We start from the raw sequence: 23215 nt of genomic DNA, 5'->3' as shown, positions 1-23215 counted from the left end.
CAGAGCATTCCATATATCCACCACTCTCTGGGTGAAGATGTTTTTCCTCAACTCTGTTCTAAATGGCCTACCCCTTATTTTTAAAACGTGTCCTCTGGTTCTGGACTCACCCATCAGCGGAAACATGCTTCCTGCCTCCGGAGTGTCCAATCCCTTAACAATCTTATACGTCTCAATCAGATCCCCTCTCATCCTTCTAAACTCAAGTGTATACAAGCCCAGTCGCTCCAATCTTTCAATATATGATAGTCCCGCCATTCTGGGAATTGACCTCGTGAACCTACGCTGTACTCCCTCAATAGCAAGAATGTCCTTCCTCAGATTTGGAGACCAAAACTGCATGCAGTACTCCAGATGCAGTCTCACCAGGGCCCTGTACAGCTGCAGAAAGACCTCTTTGCCCCTGTACTCAATTCCTCTTGTTATAAAGGCCAGCATGCTATTAGCTTTCTTCACTGCCCGCTGTACCTGCATGCTTGCTTTCATTGACTGATGTACAAGAACACCTAGATCTCGTTGTACTTCCCCTTTACCTAACTTGACTCCATTGAGATAGTAATCTGCCTTCCTGTTCTTGCAACCAAAGTGGAGAACCACACATTTATCCACATTAAACTGCATCTGCCATGCATCCGTCCACTCACCTAGCCTGTCCAAGTCACCCTGTATTCTCATAACATCCTCCTCACATTTCACACTGCCACCCAACTTTGTGTCATCAGCAAATTTGCTAATATTACTTTTAATGCCTTTTGTCTATATCATTGATGTATATTGTAAACAGCTGTGGCCCCAGCACCGAACCTTGTGGTACCCCACTGGTCACCACCTGCCATTCCGAAAGGGACCCGTTTATCACTGTTATTTGCTTCCTGTCAACCAGCCAATTTTCAATCCAAGTCAGTATTTTGCCCCCAGTACCATGTGCCCTAATTTTGCTCACCAATCTCCTCTGCGGGACTTTATCAAAGGCTTTCTGAAAGTCCAGGTGCACTACATCCACTGGTTCTCCCTTGTCCATCTTCATATCCTCAAAAAATTCCAGAAGATTAGTCAAGCACGATTTCCCCTTCGTAAATCCATGCTGACTCTGACCTATCCTGTTCCTGCTATCCAAATGAGTCATAATTTCATCTTTTATAATTGACTCCAGCATCTTTCCCACCACTGATGTCAGGCTAACTGGTCTATAATTTCCTGTTTTCTCTCTCCCTCCTTTCTTGAAAAGTGGGACAACATTAGCCACCCTCCAATCTGCGGGAACTGATCCTGAATCTTTGGAACATAAGAAAATGATTGCCAATGCATCCACGATTTCTAGAGCCATCTCCTTAAGTACCCTGGGATGCAGACCATCAGATCCCGGGGACTTATCAGCCTTCAGACCTAACGGTCTATCCGACACCATTTCCTGCCTAATGTAAATTCCCTTCAGTTTGTCCATTACCCTAGGTCCTTCAGCCACTATTGCATCTGGGAGATTGCTTGTGTCATCCCTAATGAAGACAGATCCAAAGTACCTATTTAACTCTTCTGCTATTTCCTTGTTCCCCATAATAAATTCACCCATTTCTGACTTCAAGGGCCCAATTTTAGTCTTAACCTTTTTTTTTCTTTTTACATACCTAAAAAAGTTTTTATTATCCTCCTTTATATTTTTGGCCTGTTTTCCTTCATGCCTCATTTTCCTTCTGTGTATTGTGTTTTTAGTTAACCGCTGTTGCTCTTTAAAAGGTTCCCAGTCCTCCTGCTTCCTGCTCATCTTTGCTATGTTATACTTCTCTTTTATCTTTATACAGTCCTTAACTTCCCTCGTCAGCCATGGCCACCCCTGCCTCCCCTGAGGATCTTTCTTCCTCTTTGGAATGAACTGACCCTGCACATTCTGCATTATATCCAGAAATACCTGCCATTGTTGTTCCACTGTCATCCCTGCTAGGATATTGTACCATTGAACTTTGGCCAGCTCCTCCCTCATAGCTCCATAGTTCCCTTTATTCAACTGCAAAACTGACACTTCCGCTTCTCCCTCTCAAACTGCAGATTAAAACTTATCATATTATGTTCACGACCTCCTAATGGCTCCTTTACTTTGAGGTCCCTGATCAAATCCGGTACGTTGCTCAACACCAGATCCAGAATTGCCTCCTCCCTGGTAGGCACCAGTACAAGCTGCTCTAAGAATTCATCTCAGAGGCACTCCACAAACTCCCTTTTTTGGGTGTAGTACCGTCCTGATTCTCCCAGGCTACCCGCATGTTGAAATCTCCCATAACAAATGTAGTGATACCTTTGCGACAGGCCAATTTCAACTGGCAGGACTGCAGAGTTCAGATCTAATCTGGTGGGTGTAGGGTCAGTTCATTCTGACTGTCATTTGCTACTTGTGCTGTTTGGCAGCCAAGTAGTCCTGTTTGGTAGCTTCGCCAGGTTGTCATCGCATGTCTAGATATGTCTGCTGCTGCTCCTGGCATGCCCTCCAGCACACTGCATTGAATTGGAGTTGATCCCCCGGCTCGATGGTGATGGTTGACCGGGGGATATGCCAGGCCATGAGGTTGCAGCTTGTGCTGGAGTACAGTTCTGCTGCTGTTGGTGTCCCACAGTGCCTCGCAGTTAGCTACTAAATCTGAAATATAACTGGAAATGCTGGAGAAACTCAGCATGTCTGGTGGCATCTGTGGGGACAGACACAGAAATGACATTTTTTTGATTCTGATATTATAATTCTTCAGAATTGAAAGGGGCTGGGAAAAGGGATTTTGTTTTTATGTTGACAGGGGAAGCAAGTGGAACAGATGTTGAGTGTCCCCAGAGCAAAAGACAAGGGAATACTACCAGTGGTAAAGGAGTACTAACTGTGTAAAATAAATGTGAGCAAATACGTGTGAAGAAGACAAAATGTCTCTGAGAGCAAAGTCAATCAGACAAGGCCCAGGTGGACGAGTGTGTAATAAAAATGGAGGGCTGAGGTTGTGCCCTATAGTTGTGGATTTGAATGTTGAGCCCCAGAAGTGTAAAGTGCCTAAGTGGAAAATGAGACGTTGCTCCTCCAGCTTGCATTGAGCTTCTTGAAACACTGTTCAGGCTCAGTTGAGAAATGTTATCCTGGGAGCAAGATGGTTTATTGAGATGGCAAGCAACTGGGAAGTTGGGGTTATTTTTCAGATAAGGCGGAGGTGTTCTGCAGAGTGTTTACCCAGTCTGCTGTTGGATCTTACTGATGTAAAATGACTGTATTGTGTGCAAGAAGTACAGTGGACTAGATTGAAAGAAGCATCAGTAAAGACAGTATTTGTTGACACACAGAACATGCAATCTATTCCCAGCAATTACATGCATGAGTATCAATGGGCTGGGCAAGGAAAGGAACAGAGTCAGAGGATGTGGGGGAATGGAACTCATGGGAGGGCAGGAAGGAGTCAGTGGGTCAGATTAAGATGGAAAAAAGGCAAAACTGATTTTTACAACTCTGGACAAAACCAGGAGCCAGCATGCGATATAATCTTTAAGATATTGGAGAAAGAGTTGTGAGTTGGACCCCAAGTAGAAATGTGAACTAGAAATGTTCTGCACATAACTGGGACTCATAGCCACACATTTGACTTGGATAAAGTGAGACTTGTTCAAGAAAGATTGCAAGAATAATCCCAGCAACAGTTTAACCTCAATAATGGGAAAGCCTCTAGAAGCGATTATTTGGGATAGAATTAGTCGCTTGGGAAAAGTTTGGTTGACTGGGAAGAGTCAGCATGGTATTCTAAAGGGGAAATTGTGTTTGACTAGTTTTGGAGAAATAACAAAAAGGCTCGGAGGTTAATACTGTTAATGTGAAAGGCTCGGAGGTTAATACTGTTAATGTGATATACATGGATTTCCAGAAAATGTTTGATACAGTGCCATGCAACAAATTTGAGACAGAACTTGGATGTCATGGTATAAAAGAGACCGTAGCAAAGTAGATGTAAAATTGGCTGAGCAACAGGAAACATCATCAATGGATATTTTTCAGAGTGGAGGCAGGTTTGTAGTGGAGTCCTCCAGAGACCCTTGCTTTTCCTAATATATATTAATGATCTGGATCTTGATCTGCAGATACTGATTTCAGAATTTGCAGTTGACATGAAACTTGGAAGAATTGTAAACTGTGAGGAGGATTGTGTAGAACTCCAGTAGGACATTAACAAGTTGATGAAGTGGGCAGATAGGTAGCAAATGAAGTTCAACGCAAAGAAGGTTAGAAATCACACGACACCAGGTTATAGTCCGACAGGTTTATTTGAAAACACAGGCTTTCGGAGCCTCAGTCCTTCTTCAGGTCTTAGTGACAGAGGTAGTATCAGACACAGAATTTATAAGTAAAAGATTAAATGTTCACACTATTGATAAGGATGTACCAAACAACTGAAGATGCTGTTAAATCTTTAATCCATTAGAAGGTTTTAAGTGATTATTATGTAAGTCCCCGAATTTGTATTTGCAGATACATTTTATTTTGTTCAAAAAGCACACTCTTTATAGACAGTCAATCAATATGGTATTTTATAAATTTCCACTTGAGACATAAAACCAGTCTGACTCCAAACTTAGACACAAACCAATTCTAAACAAGGCTTCACACCTAACATGCATTGTCTGACCTAAAACGTTACCTCTTCTTTACACTGATAAAACCCCTAATTCTTCCAGGACCATGACTTGAAAGGAATTCGGGAATTTAAATATACATAGCTTCTTCGGTTTGTTCAATACATCCTCATCAATGCTGTAAACTTTTGATCTTTTATTTATTAATTCTGCATCTGATACTACTCCTCTCACTAACACCTGAAGAAGGACTGAGGCTCAGAAAGCTTGAGTTTTCAAATAAACCTGTTGGATTATAAACTGATGTCATATGATTTCTGACCTTGTCCACCCCAATCCAACACCGGCACCTCCACATCAATAGCGGGAAGGGTAGAGAGAGCAGTTGACGAATGCACTTGGTGTCCTTGGTCTTATTAATAGGACAGAAGAGCAAGGAGGTGATGTTGAGCTTGTATAAAATACTTGTTAGACCTCAGTTGAAATATTGCGCACAGTTGCAGGCACCACATTATAGGAAAGATATGAATGACTTGGAAAGAGTACAGAAGTGATCTTACAAGGATCACTCCTGGAATGAAGTATTTCATTTATGAGGATAAATTGAAGTAGTTGGGACTGTTATCATTGGAGAGAATGAGGCTGAGGGGAGATTTGATAGATGTTTTCAAAGTCTAGAGCAGGCTGGATAGAGTAGATAAGGAGCAGCTGTTCTTGCTCATAAAATGAACAAGAATAAAAGGGTACATATTTAAAGTGATGTGCAAAAGCAAGGATGATGTGAGGAAAGAAAACTTATTTGCACAGGGAGTAATCACTATATGGAATGCAGTGCCTGGAAATGTAGTGTAGGCAGGCTCAATTGGTGCATCCAAGAATACATTTGATTATTATTTGGATAGCATTAGAGTGCAAGGGAATGGGAGAAAAGCAGGAGACTGGCACCACATAATGATGCTCATTTAAAGAGCCATTGTAGGCATGATGGTTGAATGGCCTTTCTATGACTTAAAGAAGTAGTTCTTCAAAATAAGCAAGCGTTCAGCTAGGCAAAGGGGCTGGTGGTGGATGGGAACTGCTGTGGACTGTTTGCAAGGAAAAAGGAGGAAGTCTTAAGACTATCCTGAAAGGAGTTGGACGTGTAGTAATTTTAATTAATAGTTAATATAATGCTAAAATGCATTTTGTTACAAAATGTTCTCCTTGGAGTTTTAATCATGATGGGACCAGAGTTTTTTGACACAAAGTTCTGACATCACCAGGAGATTTGAGCCCCTCCTGTTCCAGAGGCGTATAATAACATCTCAACAGGTTGAATAGAAAATGCATTCCTCTGTATGCATGAGGGTTCCATTCCTGAGAATCCCCGCTCATGGTAAAATTTACAAGTGCAGAGCTCAGGTTAAAAATTGTAGATAAGCAAGTTTTGTCTGCAGATGTTAGAATTTTGTTACCTTTTGGTGCAGCTAGGCGAATTCATGAGTAGTGATCTCTCAGATACAGAGCATTAACTGTAATTTAAATTAAGTTCAACACATACAATCGCAGGCTTGTTACGCACCATTGCACTGTTGTTTGTGGTTCCTGTTCACTGATTCTAAGAGTGTTGGTTTGTAGACTGTCTGTTTCCCGGACCATGTGGTACATTTGCATGCTTTTTTTTACACAGGTGAGCTCTTTTTGAAATGTCAAACGGCCAATCTTGCTACAGTAACGGTTACCAAGCAGATCTTGAGCTCATGGCTGAGGAATGCAAGGATCACGGGGATGACAATATCAGAACCAACTTAATTGTCAACTACCTGCCTCAGAACATGACACAGGATGAGCTACGAAGCCTTTTCGGTAGTATAGGCGAGGTGGAATCTGCCAAACTCATCCGTGACAAGGTTGCAGGTAAGGGCCTTTAAACTGAAGCTATAGCCGTTGTTGCTTTTTGCCGTGGAATAAGATTTTTACACAAATTTTGAAAGCCAGTTAGGCTATTTTTCTTCTGAATTTCCATGACCTAAGAGTCAGTTTCTGGAATATTTTAACAAAGTCAAATCTAATCAAAGATGGGAAGATCATTAATTGATCTGCTGCCATAAACATTTCAAGAACGGTTTTCGAGAGCTTACCGCTGGCTCGCTTTCTTGCAGCGTATAGTTGTTGCGCAATGCAATTCTATTTAATGCAGTTCAGTTCTGTTTGTTTTTAAAAAGTTGCCTTTTTGCTAAGATGGGTGTTGTTATCTGACAAACAAGAGTTGATGATCTTAAAATGTAGAAGTAAGGAAATGTCATGTTACAATTGGTCCCTAGGTGAGAGTTCTCAATTCTTTACAGTTTTGGATTGGGTGCCGTAAATGGTTAAGCTTTTATGTGAGGAGAAGCGAACTGGGTCCCGATCTTTACTCAACCTCCCACAGCGGGACACAACAAAGTTGACTGTAAGAAGAGACCCTTACCTGGTGGATACCTTTTCCCAGCCAAAGTAGAAATTTGTCCTTTCGTTTTTTGGAAAGGAGCCGATTAAACCAGGCTTTCTTGAGTTAAAAGAAGTGAGTTTGAGGTATTGAAACATGTGGAAATAAAGTAAGATGTGACATGTACAGATTAAAAATGAGATGTAAGCCCAAGAAGTAAGAGTTAAAAAAGATTACATATCAATCTTTGGCTTATTTGTGACAAATTGTGACATGTTGAAGCTATTAAGGTGACTTAATTCTGGTAGCACTGACTTTGGCAGTTGAACAGTTAGAGACGTACAGCATGGAAACAGACCCTTCGGTCCAACTTTTCCATGCCAACCAGATGTCCTAAATTAATCTAGTCCCATTTACCAGCATTTGGCTCATATCCTTCTAAACCCTTCCTGTTCATGTGGGGTTCTTGGTTCTTCAGTTAACTGAAAGAAATTTGTTGATTTTCCATTAATTGCGCTGTTCACTTGTTTTCAGTGATCAGTGAGGAATTGTTTCTCTTTACCTGCATATGCAGGTGGTCTAATTGCAATTCTCAGCTGTGACTTTTCATGGCACACCTCAGCAAGATGGAACTTGAATTTAAGTTGGCACACCAACTTTCTAGTGCACAAGAGGCCAAAGTCATAGTTTTGTTAAGTTCCTTACTGTGCATTCATAGAAGTGGCCAGAATCTGCCATTCTTCCGACAGTTATCTTGCTCACAGTGTGGGACTCAACCATAGGAGATCACAGTTCACTTTTTCAAATTTCATCTCTCCCTTCGAAGTATCAGTCTGAAGTTCCTTTGACTCTCTTCAGTGCAACATTATATGATTATTTTCAGGACACAGGGACATCGACGCAGAAAGCCACTGAATTTAAATTCTCACCGTTTTGTTTGGCTTGTGTGTTGTTCTTTTTATAAAAGAAGTTCTTAAAAGTTCAATATCTCTAAATAGTGTGCGGTTATGATCTGTTGTCATGACAGTCATCAAAATCTCTAATTATGTCCAAGAAAACAATTGCCATGTGTTACTTGGCAATGTATTAGATTTTGGAAATTTAGGTTATCCAGTTGCCCAGACAAAATGCATCAGCTAAACGTAGCTCCAAATCTTTGTTATTGCATGTTATACCAATATCTTGAGGCTAAGTTGTACTCCTGTGACAGAATATTACGCACAGTCTAGAAAAGAGAGTCCGAGAAAAATAACTTTACAGTGATAACATGTGAAGGATATGCATGCCAAAGTGTCTATTATAGAATGTTATGCTTTTGCTTATGTCAAGTTTAAAATCAGAAAGACTTGGACTTTTTATATGTTTTGCAAGTATACTAGTTAAAAGTTTTGGTGTCATTTTATCTTGTATATGTCCTAAACTGTGTTTCATTTGATGTAAATGTAAATCTGAATGAGAGACATTATATAATAGTTAAAATTTTGGAAATTTTACCTTGTCTGTTTGAAACTGAGCTACACAGAGCAACAAAGATTTTTGTTGTTTGGTATAAACTGAACTCAACACAAATACCACATGGAAATATTTTTGTGGCACACTGGTAGTGTCCCCACATCTGGGTCAGTGAGCCTGGTTCAAATCTTACCTGCTCCAGAGTGCATCATGACATGTTTGGACAGATTGATTTTTAAAAACAACGCTTGTTAATTAGCATAATTATCACTAAGTTAGTTTAAGTAATTGAGAGTACAAAGTGGACTATTGAAACTTCTAATTCGTAGGACAATTCTAATTGTAATTCATAAGAACATAATAGACAGGAGGAGACAATTCAGCCCCTTGAGCTTCCTCTTCTCTGTTGTATGATCGTGGCTGATCTTTTCTCAGCCTCAACTCCACTTCCATAAACTCTCATTGATGCTTACAAATTAATTTAAGACTTTTGCATGAAGCATTTTGGCTCTATTTAAGCGCCAGCTCTGGTTCTACATTGGTAACCACGAATTAGCGCATTGATATTCAAAGACTTCGCTATCCCATGGTGGAAGCAGAACTGAAAATTCTCAGCTTCTTGACTGCTACTGACTACTTAAGTTCTGATTTTAAGATAATTCCTCATTGTGCTGGACTCAACCCCACCCACCACCCCCAACAGGAGGAGGTAAGGAAGTTTTTTAAAACGTATGTGCAAAATCACCAAATTGCACAATTTTGAGACCATGCTGACAGAAGGCATTGACCAAGTTTCTATACCGAGAGAAGTTCTATCATCTTTGTTTGCAGGATCTGGTGGTTGATTCTTGCTCATGTTTCTTCTCAACTTTCCTTTTTCTGAATGTTTTTCTGCTTTGTAAGAGGCACAGTGTGGCTTCTGAAATGTCTCTGACTTATCCAATTAAAATCACAGCTTGCAGCATCAGCTGAAGGAAAGATAAGCTGGTTTTCTTCTGGCTTAAAGTGGCTTACTGCTGAGAAATGAGCGTTTTTGGCTGCTGCAGATTTGCTGATTTTTCTCCTGCTCTGAATTAGTCTTGCTCCCTCTTGCTCTTGGGCCTAGCTGTTTGGCTAACCGACGAATAGCTACCCTGTTGATGGCCAACAGTATCTTTTTATCCATGGTTGTGGACTAGAGACCAGTTATCATTCAGCCTCACTTGCAAACAACCCCTCAGCTTCAGTTTGTCTGCACGTTGCTGGAACCTACAGCTTTTCAAACAGGGTTCATAAAAGATATTAAATGCCTTACTTTTAATACAAGCAGTCATAATATAAATCCCTGTGTTTCAAAATAGTTCTGTCTCATTTCTGTCCAGTTTTTAAATACACACAGTCTTTACAGGGTTCTCTCCCTGCCCTGTCTCTATAGCAGTACTTTTTAATCAGCATTTTGTGTTCTCTCGATATCTCTAGTAGATGCTGTCTCCATTATTCTTTTGAGGAGATTGGGTACCTATTCTAGCATTACCCACATATAAATTCATTCAATTTAACAAAAAATAGAACTTCTTAAAAATTCACTGATGGACATGGGTGTGACTGCTGGGCCAACATTTATTGCCCATTCCTTAGTGCCCTTGAGCATGTAGTTGTGTTGTTTTCTTGAACTGCTGCAGCTCATTTGGTGTCAGTAGACCCACAATGCAATTAGGGAGGGAGTTCCAGGATTTTGACTCAGTGACACTGAAGGAATGGCAATGATTTGTCATGTCAAGATGGTAAGCAGTTTGGCACAGAAATGTAGGTGGTGATGTTCCCATAGATCTGCTACCTTCGCCCCTCTAGATAGTAGAGGTCATATATTTGGAAGTTGCTACTCGGGGAACCTAGTTGATTTTTTGCAGTGCATCCTGTAGTTGGTACACACTGCTGTTACTGAGCATTGGTGGTAGAGGGAGAGAATATGTATGGATGTGGTGCCAGTAAATCTGGCTGCTTTTCTCTGTATGGTGTCAAACATCTTGAGTGTTGTTGGAGCAGCACTCACCCAGGAAAGTGAGGAGTATTCCATCACACTCCTAACTTCTGTCTTATATATGGCTTTGAGGAATCAAGTGAGTTATGCACTGAACGTTTCCTGCATCTGACCATATATATGGCTAGTCTAGTTTACTTTCTAGTCGGTGATGGTGAGCATTATGAAATTGTGTGAGATAGAGACCACAGTCAGCAACCCTCACCAAAACTTCACCAAAATTGATATGTCGGCAATTTTTAGTAAAATCCCCTCCTCCATTTAAATGCTGATCTGACCTGACATTCCATCAGCGCAGAGTTTCAGATAAGTGAAGCAGAGGAATCTGACCTTTCTTTCCTTCGTAGCCCATTGATATTGAAGTTAGTTGCAGGATTAAAATGTGTTATAAACCTGAGTAACATTGTAGTCAAAATAGTGCTGGAAAAGAGTAGGCTGTAATTAGACAACTTTTGGTATAAATGATTTACAGGCGCAAGTTCAAAATCTAGGCAAAAATGCTACACCAGAAGGTGCATGTTTTAACAGCACTCATATTAAACTATATTTCATTTTTAACTTATACCAGCAATTTAGCATTGGTGTTCATTAATTTATTTTAAAAATGCAGCTCATTTAAATAATGTGTTATAGCCAACGTAAGTTTGCATTTTAGAAATAACATTCTCCTATTCGTCAAGCGCATTATAGCGAATTCACGTTGCCAGAACATGCATTATAGGAGATCCCCCGGATAGAAATCACTTGTACTATAATGCTTACAGTATCTTTCATGCTTAATCTGTTGATCCTCAAAGGCAATTGATTATTTTTTAACATGTTGAAATTAATACCTTGCTTTTTTCTCTTATAGATACACTATTTCAATGCATCATCGTTTAAAACAATTTTGTCTCATTGACAGTAGTTTTAATCTTCAGTTGTTTGATACAGGCATGGATCCTAAGTTTGATCTTCTGGCATCAGGAAGGGGAAAGATATTTTGTATTGAAGTCACTTCTATTTCCCTTCCAGCCCTCCCAGGCTCATACTGCAAGTGAGCTCACTGCAGAAGAGATCACTCATCTTTGCTTCCTTTGACCATTGCTAATATATTCACTTTATTTAAGCATTTGAGAACCTAGCACTGCAGATAGAACTCATCAATAGGATAGATTTCTTTCGGATCATAATTTTGATCCATGCAGCACAATTCTCCTCAATCCACAGTTTTTTAAATGCAGCTCCAGTAAAGAATCTGTTTGGATCACTTATTTGCTGGTAAAAAGAAATTGACAGCTTCTGTCATTGGTGTGTTAGAAGTATATGGTGTTGATCCATTCTTGCCTTTCAGTGGATGCAGTAACTTCATCCCAGTATGAAGCGTTAGGCAGCAAAATTGATACTGAAGTGCACAGGTACAGTAAGAACTACTGATGCTAGAATCAGAGATAACACAGTGTGCAGATGGGGGAACACAGTAGGTCAGGCTGCATCAGAGGAGTAGGAAAGTTAATGTTATGAGTTGGGACCCGACTTCAGAATTGCCTGACCTGCTATGGTCCTCCAGCTCCACACTGAACTAAAATGCCTAAGTAGTTACCAGCAAAAGTGAATTGATCCCTTATACACATCATGTCATTTTCCATCACATTATCCTAATAGCCATCCTATGTTTTCATCCATTTAAAAATTTCACAGTTAAACTTCTGGTTTGTTCACTTAGTAAATACAGTATAAGGATGATCTAGTCCATTTAAATAGGTAGGTGCCATCTTTGTTCTACATTGAATTACTGTTGTTATGATTCATTGAAGCAAATGTGGGGATTGCTGGCAAGGCCAGTATATTGCAGACTATCATTTTCTTGGAGAAAGTAGTGGTGAGTTGCCTTCTTGAGCCACATTACAATTAGGTGCAGAGTTGCAGGATTTTGACCCAGTGACAGTGAAGGAACAGGAATTGAGTTCCAAGTTAGGTCTTAAAAAGAAACTTGCAGCTGCTGGTGTTCTTGTGCATCTGCTGTATTTATTCTTCTGCATGGTAGAAGTTGCAGTTTGGAAGGATCATTAATAAATTGCTGGAGTTCATCTTTTAGATGGTGCATGCTGGTCTCACTGTGCATTAGTAGTGAAGGGAGTGAATGTTCAAGATATGGGTGGGTTGGCAATCAGACAGGTTGCTGTGTTCAGAATGATGGCAAACTCGTGGAGCTGTTCAAGCTGCATTCATTCAGGCAAATGGAGAGTCTTCTTTCACACTCCTACATATGCCCTGTCAATGATCATGTTAGAACACTTGCTGATGTTTCATTATTTTAATTTTACTGAGAACTAAAAATGACCTTTTCATTGTGGGCAACAGCTTGTGTTAACAAAACCCTAAACAGACAAGCTGTAGTTTGTAATAAAGCCAGGCCTGGTAATAAACTGCAGGTAGGTTCTTGATCAAAAGGTTCCACAGATTCTTCAACATTGGGTGGAGCAGTATGTTTAAACAGATACTCGATGTTGTGTATAAATGAGGCCATTGCCTAGGAATTGATTTCAGCAAGTCCAAGAGAGACTTTATGCTTTAGCAGATGGCAGATGTTGAATGGTAACTGGTAACTCGTGGGGAGAATGTCAGTCTGACAGAGGCCGTAATTTTGAACTAGATTTTGGACTATATTTTCTGAGGACAGGGGTTTGGCTATTGTTGCAACTGAAGATTTGAAAGCTCCCTGCCTAATTTCCTGTTTATCAACTATTGGAAGTTCAAAGAATAGGAACTACATTACAACTGTTACTGATTTGCTATGAGTGCAGTGAGCAGGTGGCCCTGATTGACATTCAGAAAATCAGCCATGAAGCAATCATCCATGCCAGTGAATAATGCATCATGAGTATCGCTTGATAATCTGGCCAGTTTTTTTATTTCACTTATTTAATCACTTAATTGTGTTTGGTTGTCTTGCATGATTGGGGCTGAAAACCCCAAGGTTATTGAGTTTAAGCAAAGGCATGAATTAGCTTATTTTGTTTAACTTTGCTTTGCAAAACTTAATTTTTTGTCCTTAGTAAGTTGCTAAGTCTTTCGTTTAAGCTATAGACCAGTGCAGCATTGATTATTTGCAGCGCCAGTGATTAATTATTTAAAAAGTCTGGTTAGCAACTGTTGTGGTCAATTTTGAGGATTTTTGAAGGTTTAGATTTTACTGTTGCAAATATAGAGATTGAAAATCTGATTTAGTTCAGCTGTCTATCTCTGCCATAACAATGAACAGGCATTGGGGAACTAAGACGAGTTACTCACTGCAGTATTCATGCCTCTGATCCGCTTTTGTAGACGTGATATTTATTCTGTTGGCTCATTTCAGCTTCTGGCCAGTGGTTATAATAGAATTTTGATGGCGAAGGATTTAGTAATCACAACACTCCTTTTTCCATGGAAATGGACACAGGCTACTTCAGCATCTGAAGAGTCGCAAGTGGCACTGGACATGATGTAACCAACAGCAAACAACCCACTTCTGACTTTATCATGGAGGACAGTCATAGGGGAAGCAACTGAAGATAGTTGGACCTTGGACAATACCCAGAGGAACTGAGGGCTCCTATTGTTCAGTAGTAGAGTCCCTGCCTCTCAGCCAGGAGGCTCAGATTCAAGCTCCCACCCCAACCTCCAGAGATGTTGGGTGGGAGCTTGAGATTGTTAATTAAGAAAATATCTACCCTGAGGAACTCCTGCAGTCATGTCCTGCGATTGAGATGATTTACTTCCACCAACCACAACCAGTGTAATTTGTGCTAGGTATCATTACAATGAAAAGAGAGTTGTCCCCATTCCCATTCACTCCAGTAATACCAGGGCTGCTTGATGTCACGGTTAGTCACTCCTGCCTCCCCTCTCAAGTTCAGCTCTTTTGTTTATGTTTGAAATGAAGTCAGGAGCCAAGTCGCCTTAGGAGAAAATAAACCGTGTGTCAATAACCACTTCACTCCTTTGGAAGTGCCATTTGATAGCACTGTTCATAACTGTTGTTCAAAAGATGTGACCATACAGTTTTGGAGGTGATATATTGGCATGAATAGTGAATTGGCTCATAAACAGGAAACAGTGAGTGAGATAAGGTATCCTCAGGATAGTGAACTGTGCCCGGTGGGGGTCACAGAGATCAGTGCTGGGACTGCAACTGTTTATAATGTGAATTAATGAGTTGGAGGAAGGGAATGAATGTAATGTAGCCAGATTTGCGGAAAGTGCAAAAATAGCTGGAAAAGCAGGTATGACAATGATACAGTTTACAAAAAGATATCAATCGGATAAGCAAGTGGATTTTAAAAAAAGTCAGCAAATGGGATGTGGTGTTCAAAAATATGAAATTGTTCATTTTGGAAGGGAGAACAAAAGAACAATATATTTTTTAAACGGAGAAAAACTACAGAAAGCTGCAACATAGAATTGTGCGTGAAACATAGCTAACGCACAGGTGCAACAGGTAATCACGAAGGCTAATAGAACGTTGGCCTCATTTCAAGGAATTTGGAGTATGAGTACAGAAGGCTTACTAAAACTGTACAAGATGCTGGTGAGACCACAGCTAGAGTACTGAGAGCAGTTTAGGTCCCCTTATTTAAGGAAGATATCATTCTACTGGTGGCAGTTCAGAGACCGTTTGTGAGGATGATCTCTGGTATGAAAAGATTATCTTATGAACATTAGTTAAATGGGTTAGGACCGTACTCACTGCAGTTTAGAGGAATGAGAGGTGATCTCATTGAAATATGTAGGATTCTTAAGAGGCTTTACAGGGTAAAGTTGAGAAGTGATCCTTTCCTGTCGTGGGAGAATCTAGGACCACTGGGCAATTTAAGACTTAGGTGAGAATTTTTCTCTGAGGGAGTTGAGTGATTTCAGAACTCTTTGCCACAGAGAACTGTGGCAGCAGAATCCTTGTGTATATTTAAGGCCGTTTTATGTAAGTTCTTAATCAGTTACGGAATAAAGGGTTAATGGGAAATTTGGGAAAGTGAATATGCAGGATGTCAGATCAGGCATGATCCTATTGAGGGTCCAGCTGACCTATTTCTTATGTTCTTACGACCTCTTCCATCACTTTGCTAATAATCAAGAGTAAATTGATTGGGTTAAAGTTGACCCAGTTGGACTTATCTTGCTTTTTGTGCACAGGACGTATTTGAGCAATTTTTCACATCTTCAGATGGATACCAGTGTTGTAATTGTACTGGGGCAGTATCGCTAGGAACCCAGCTAATTCTAAAGCAGAAGTCTTAAGTACTAATAATAGAATATTGTCAGGACCTGTAGTCTTTACAATATCTGTAATTATTCAACTATTTCACGATGACATTTGAAGGCAGTTGAATTGGTTGAAAACCGGAATTTGTGTTATTGAGGACCCACAGAGGACCTTCTTCATTTGGGCCTTCAGGAGTCTATTCTGGCCCTTGTGTTCTAGATATTTTCTAATAAACCTGTTCAGACATTATATTACACAGCTCTAGTCAAGTGGGGTTTGAACCATGGCCTCTTGGTTCAGAGTTAGGGATGCTTCCACTGTCAGGAAAGCAGCCCTGTGATCAATGATGTGAATAGGGAAGAGGGAACTGGCAACTCTAATCCTAGATTACACGAATATAGTGACAAGGTTTGAAAATCCAAGTCGAATGCGAAGCTGACTTTCATTTATTTTGAGATTGCAAAAAATGCCAGATTACTACTTTTCCTCTCACATCTTTCTTTGCTTCCTACTCTCTTTCTCATCTCATTGGATGTACTGTGATGTCTAACACTGCCTGGTTAAGGCATTAACTTATTTGTTGTTTGATGTTGTCCTCTTTCCAGTTAAAAGATATTTCAAAGCCAATGCATGTTTTACTCATAACTTTCCAAGCCAAAAAAAGCCATTGAGCACTTTAAGTTTTCAATCTATGTATATTGCAAAACTAATTAACATTTTAAACCTTTGTTTTATTAAGACCAGTATGCTTGATAATTTAAAATCAGTACTATGTTGAATTGCAGTGTGGGTTTGCCTTTTAAAAAAACTGCAATTATAGTTTCACTGTAAATATCTATATCTGAAATTTGCTGTTATGGTGTTCCTACCTAAACGGAACAGTGGATTAGCACACAAGTTTCAATAAGTCTTAGTACTGAAGTAGATAAATTAGTGTAGAACAAATAAAAATTATAGGGTGTATGAAGCCAAGGCAACAATGGCAAAAAGTCTTTGACACAGGGTAATCTAGTTGACCACTCATCACTTTTGAATATAAGGAGACATTTGCTGGATTGTTGAGCCATTGGGAGAGGGAACAACAGAGATCACGGTGAAGTCTGTTCGTATCAGACCTAAAGTTTGTTTCTGTGATTTGGTGGGGTGGAGAAAGTGCAGGATAGGATTATAAGAAAACGGCTGTTGTAAGCTTTAGTTACGACTGAATAGAGCCGTCCGAAGTTTGGAGTAGGGTTGCAGATAAGATAGCACAGAGGAGAGGAGTTGTGTTTAGTGCCAGAGCAAGCAATGCACCACTCCTTTGAACCATCCAGGTTTTTGACTTGAGGTCAGAGCATCACACCTGTTTCATTCATTTCTTTGTGATTTTCTCAATTTATTAGTGATCTGTGATCAAACATATGCGATTTCACAGTAAATTTCTAAATTAAAATGGAGGTTTTATAAATGCAGTTTGTTTAATTCCAGCAGTGCATAAAGTGTGCTTGTTCCTTTTTGTTTTGCATTTGTTAGATAGTTGTCTTCTGTTTAAATTTGCTCCCAAAATAAGATAACAAGTAGCCCTTTCTGTTGGGTTGTTAGTTCTTCTTTTTCAGTAGTCACTGTTCCTTTTGTGGTGACTCTAGACTGCCTACCAGATATAATGAACCTCCATCCTTTTCTTTTTCTTTCATTTGGCCAGGAATGGGACAAGTATTCATCCAAGCCTCCACAAAGGTTACTATGAGCTGGACCTAGGAAGTGTAAAATGGAATCTTAATAGCTAAGAGAAAATAGTATTCAATTCTTTGATAGAAACTGATGGAAAGGAGGTTCAGAATAATACTCAGCTGCTGCATGAACATTTTTATAAATTCAATTCTACAAATGTTGAAATAAATCTGAAATGAAAACGGAAAATCTCTTATACTTAGCAATGCCTATAATGTATATAAAATGTACCTAATTTTGGAAAGGTCATTAGTAAGATGTTAGTTCCAATAATTAAATAATTTAAATTTCAGGATAATGTGGCATTTTGGAGTTTAATGCAAGAGCCAGTTTCTTTCTTATAAATGCGCGATGAATAAACTATATATCAATACTTTTCTCCTTAACTGGCTGTTTTCTGCAGTTTGTTTTAATATTAAATTGGTTAACTACTAAACACGTTTGTCTTAATCTGGCGCAATGCGCAGTCTTATATTACTGGTTCTTATCACAGTGCAATTTATATGCTGTGCAAGTTGGCAAGATAAAAATTTGCATAGTGGATTTTGAGGGAGCAGGCGTTATGTTATCATTCAACTATTGGTCAACAGCATTTTGGCTTTTTAAAGAAGTTCTGGCATTGCATGAAAGACTTCCATTCTGGTAATATGGCTCTTGCGTGTGACTCAGTTGTTGCTTTAAGTTAAACTGGAGCTGTATTTTTAGTTTGGGGTCTTCTGCAAGATATGCTTTGATAACAGAATACCACGGGGATAAATGGCCTTCAGAAATCACGTAACTAACAATACTTTATTTCCGCACCTATTTACACAAGCAGTTGCTTTTGCTTAACATAGCCAACAAAACTTTAGGCTTACATTATAGTTTAAACTGAAATAGCATATGATAAAATAACAGTTTTTCCTACCAGGGAGTTGCAATGTTGCTGACCAAATGCTCACTTTTAAATAGGCCACAGCCTTGGATATGGGTTTGTGAATTACGTGGCTGCCAAAGATGCAGAACGAGCTATTAACACACTTAATGGTCTGAGACTGCAATCAAAAACTATAAAGGTAAGACCCTTACAGCCATAACTTAATGAATGTTTCTCAGTATATCAATGTTTAATATTTTCTTACACCCAAAAAGAAAGTTGTTGATTTGCACTGTTCAGTATGTGTTATGTCCTTTACCCTAGCTCACAGATGAAACCAGTACAAGCAAGCTGCTGCTCCCCTCACTGAGATCAATATGTTAGTCACACATTATACCAATCTCTGCTTAATTCCATGCTGGATGATGTTCATCGACTGATCTGTCATGGTGCTCAAGTATTTGGCTATCAATCTGTTGTAAAAAATTTCGCCGCTGATTCATTAAGTCAGAGTTGTACAACACGGAAACACACCATTTGGTCCAACTCATCAATGTTGACCAGATATCCTAAATTAATCTAGTCCCATTTGCCAACATTCAGCCCATATCCTTCCAAGCCTTTCCTGTTCAGGTACCCATCCAGATGCCTTTTAAATGTTGTAATTTTACCAGCCTCTACTTCCTCTGGCAGCTTATTCCATATGTGCATCATGCTCTGCTTGAAAAGATTATCCCTTAGGTCCCTTTTCTGTGTTTCCCCTCTCAACCTAAATCTGTGCCGTCCTGGTTTTGGACTCCTCAACTCTAGGAAAAAGACCTTGGCTATTCAGCCTATTCATGCCCTTCATGATTTTATAAACCTCTATAAGGTCACCCCTCAGCCTCCGATGCTCCGGGGAAAATAGTCATTGGCTGTTTAGCCTCTCTCTACAGTTCAAACTGTCCAACCCTGGCAGCATCCTTGTAAATGTTTTCTGAACCCTTTCAAGTTTCACAACATCTTTCCCGCAACAGGAAAACCAGAATTGCATGCAGTTCTCCAAAAGTGACCTAATCAATGCCCTGTACAGCTGCAATATGATGTTCTAACTCCTATAGTCAACACACTAATCAATAAAGACAATTGTAAAAAATGCTGCCTTCATTACCATGTTTACCTGTGACTTCACCTTCAAGGAGCTACGAACCTGCTGCCCAAGATCTCTTCGTTTGACAACACACCCAGCACCCTACCATTAAGCATATAAGTACTACCCTGATTTGCTTTACCAAAACACAGCACTTAACATTTGTCTAAATTAAACTCCATCTGCCACTCCCCAGCATAGCTGATCAATGTCCTGTTGTATACTGAGATAAGCTTCTTCACTCCACTACACCACCAACTTTGGTGTCATCTACAAAACTTACTAACCATTGCTCCTGTGTTCACATCCAAATCATTTATATACGTTCACAAAAAGCAGTGAATCCAGCACCGATCTACCGCTGGTCACAGGCCTCCAGTCTGAAAAACAAGCTTCTACCATCACCCTCTGTCTCCTATCTTCAAGCCACAAGATAAAATCTCTTAGTTTATAAATTAAAGCTTTTAGTGAGTATTCAAACTTTAAGATACACCAATGGGGCTCTCTCCAGTAATGCATTTGACCTTATGTTTGAAGATCCTTTGAAATTGGAGGAAAACCTAAAAACGGCACAGTGATTGAGTGGTTAGCACTGCTGCCTCAGCACGACGAACCTAGATTCAATTTCACTTTCGGGTGACTGTTGTGTGAAGTTTGCATGTTCTCCCGTGATTTTCTGGATTTCGTCTGAATGCTCAGGTTTCTTCTCAAAGTCCAAAGGTGTGCAGGCTAAGTGGATCGGCTGTGGGAAATGCAGGGTTCAAGGATAGCATATGGAGGTGGCTCTGGGTGGGATGCTGTTCGATTAGTGTTGACTCGATGGGCCGAATGCCTTGCTTCCACACTGTAAGGATTCTATGATTCGAAATGCTACCGTAGCTGATTTTGTTTTTGTTCACCTCCAGAGAACTTGCTCTCATCTGCAACTCGACATTTGAGCCCCAACGTCAAATATGTGTACCTTTAAGGAGAAAAGTGGTAGTGTACTGTCTACTTTGAAAACAAATTAATTATAATTGAAATCATCCATGGATCTGTGCTTCAAAAAGAAACATTCCAATAAATATGTTAATATTGTCAATTAAGTCAATAACTGCAAAGTTTCCTGTTGAGTTTTTTTCACGAGGATCAAGTATTTTATCGTGGTGTGTAGAAAAATGAACAGCCCTTCTCACTATGTGTTTAAGTTATTTCCACATTTTCCGCCATGACCTAATATTTAGCAGCTGAAAATATGCTACCCAGGCACAGACTGATTTTGGGATGAAACCTGTGCTTCACAAATCAAATTGATATAATGCTTTAGATATCTAATATTGTATTTTAGTAAACTGCTCACATGTATGAACCTGAAATTATTTTAAAGCATGATATTTTTGAAAGGTTTCGTATGCCCGGCCGAGCTCGGACAGCATTAAGGATGCAAACCTGTACGTGAGCGGTCTGCCGAAGACAATGACTCAGAAGGATTTGGAGCAACTTTTTGGACGTTACGGTCGCATCATCACGTCTCGAGTTCTAGTTGACCAAGTCACAGGTAGGTAATATTTTTGCTTTGTTAACTATCAATATTATTCGGGCACGGGCAGGGTGGATAGAAAACAGCTGTTCTTCTTAGTTGAGGGATCAGTAACAGGTGACATCTTTTTAACATGAAAGGCAGGAGGTTGAGGGGATTTTAGGAAAACATAGTTCACCCAGAGGGTGGTGAGAATCTAGAATGCATTGCCTGGGAGGATAGTTGAAGCAGGATACCTCTCAATCTCTTGAAAAGTATTTGGATGAGCACTTGAAATGCCATAACATTCAAGGCTATAGGCCAACTATTGGAAAGTGGGACTAGTATTGTATTAAGTAGCTTTGGTCTGTGCAGACTGAGTGGCTTGAAGGGCCTCTTCTGTACTCCGATTCTATGTGTAAATGTTTACATAAATTATATTTGTAACTCTAAGGCTTTACTGAAGCAGAAAAGTGAACCTAAACTAACCTTGTCTGGTGTACATCTTTAAAAACTTGCTTAATCTTGTGTGTTAAAAATCTCTGGAATATGCACCCCTGTCTGTTTTCCTTCCCTAATCCCTCTTGGCCAGGAGTGGTTCAACTGGTTCCCAGTTTCTTCCAAGTGCAGGTCAGTTTCCTTCACGTTTAACACAATTTTTAGTGTTAAACATTCAAACGTTATTTAATTTGAATTAAATCTCTCAGTCACCTATAAATACCCAGAGTTACACATATCAAAACCTTATTTTTATTTTCTTTGCTAATTTTTCCCCATCCCATGCAGGCGATAGCTATGACTACATTTCTGAGGATAGCATTAAAGAATAGAATGTAATACACATTGGAGCAAATCACCAGGCTACATTTTAAATTTCAGTCTCAAATGGATTGTGAGCACCTAACTCTCTAGTTTCTTCTGTCATTCTGTTCTCAGTCGCAAAGTGGTTTCGTAATTCTCATCTCTTTTCAGGTATGTCCAGGGGAGTGGCTTTTATTCGCTTTGACAGGAAATCTGAAGCAGATGAAGCTATTAACAATCTGAATGGGCACAAACCACCTGGTGCTGTTGAACCAATTACAGTAAAACTCGCAGCCAATCCCAACCAGAAAACAAATGCATCCCTGCTGGCACAGCTGTATCATTCACCAGCGAGGCGTTTTCCAGGACCGTTGCACCATCAGGCACAGAGATTCAGGTATGTTCAGTCGCTGTCACTGGTGCTAATTCTGAATTACTCTTGTGTATCAATGGGGCGAAAGCAGGAAGTAACCTGAAGGACTGCTTGACCTTTTATGCATTTGAACCATTTTTGTTTCAAGGTTATGTGATTCATTTAGTGCCAAAAAAATGACCTTATTCCTTCCAGATTCTTGGGCTGAGGCAATGTTTTACCACTTTCCCTGTCAGAATTAATCATGGACTCTGTGGAATATAATACCAAACTTTATAACTGGATCAGCTGATGTATTGGCTATTCGTTAATTAATATTTGCTCAATGAACATCAGTTTGGACCTTGATTAACTTAACTAATTAATCAAATTTATGTTCATATTAGAAATAAATTTGTCATCAGCTCATTGCTGATTTTAAAAATGAATGCTGGAAACAAAACGGGCATGAACAGAATGGAATGAGATCCAAACGCTTTTAGCAGTAGGCTAGATCCACTCTTCACAATTATTAAATGATGTACAAATGATTAAAACCATCCTGTCCATTCTGATATAGGTGAATCATCATTCAACACGTGGCATCACCCGGTATATATTATGGTCTTTGGAGTTTTGAACCCACACCGTGTCTGTATTTCCTCTCTCCGTTTTCCCCTTTATTTTTCTCATTTTTACCTCTTTGGTTTGCTTTTCTCGGCTACCATGGGGAAAAGGTGAGGTGACTACATCATTTCTATCAAGTCTGAGATGTAATGACAACACTATCTTTGAGGAAATGAATGACTAAAAATAGCTTTTGTGCAGTGCTGAGGAGGAATTATTGCATATCAATCCTTGAACTCAGTGGTTTTCTAGCTTGGATAATGCTAAGTAAATTGTCCAAATGCCAACAACATTCATTCTCACTTCTGTAAGTAAGGTCTTTGAGGGCAAAGGATTTGCTTACAGAACTGGCATAAAACTTAATCTCCCAGTGAGGGAGATTAAAAATATCAAGCAGACATGTGATGGAACAGGCAATGATGCCTATTGCTTTATCCTTTAAGGGAGGATACTTCTCAAATGATTATCATGTCTGACTGGATGGGATTGATAAATTCCTTGTGACAAACCTCACCTATTGACTGGCAGGCTTTGAACTACCACGGTGAGAGTGGT

At 39.7% G+C, this 23215-nt stretch overlaps 1 protein-coding gene across 2 annotated transcripts in view; it reads left to right on the top strand.

Moving 5' to 3' along the window:
• Positions 1-23215, top strand: part of LOC125465814 (ELAV-like protein 1) — a 45960-nt gene that overhangs the window by 8373 nt on the left and 14372 nt on the right. The window contains exons 2-6 of one of the 2 annotated variants that reach the window (XM_059638489.1): positions 6257-6483; positions 18349-18452; positions 20766-20919; positions 21853-22078; positions 22614-22645. In XM_059638489.1, coding sequence (XP_059494472.1) covers positions 6273-6483; positions 18349-18452; positions 20766-20919; positions 21853-22078; positions 22614-22617 — 699 coding nt within the window. In that variant the 5' untranslated portion in view covers positions 6257-6272 and the 3' untranslated portion in view covers positions 22618-22645. The remainder of the gene's footprint in view (positions 1-6256; positions 6484-18348; positions 18453-20765; positions 20920-21852; positions 22079-22613; positions 22646-23215) is intronic. The other variant, XM_048559698.2, reaches the window with a different exon arrangement.

The sequence above is a fragment of the Stegostoma tigrinum genome, chromosome 30 (assembly GCF_030684315.1).
Source record: "Stegostoma tigrinum isolate sSteTig4 chromosome 30, sSteTig4.hap1, whole genome shotgun sequence".
In the NCBI taxonomy this organism is placed as follows: Eukaryota; Metazoa; Chordata; class Chondrichthyes; order Orectolobiformes; family Stegostomatidae; genus Stegostoma; species Stegostoma tigrinum.
This window is presented reverse-complemented; position numbering and strand designations above follow the sequence as displayed.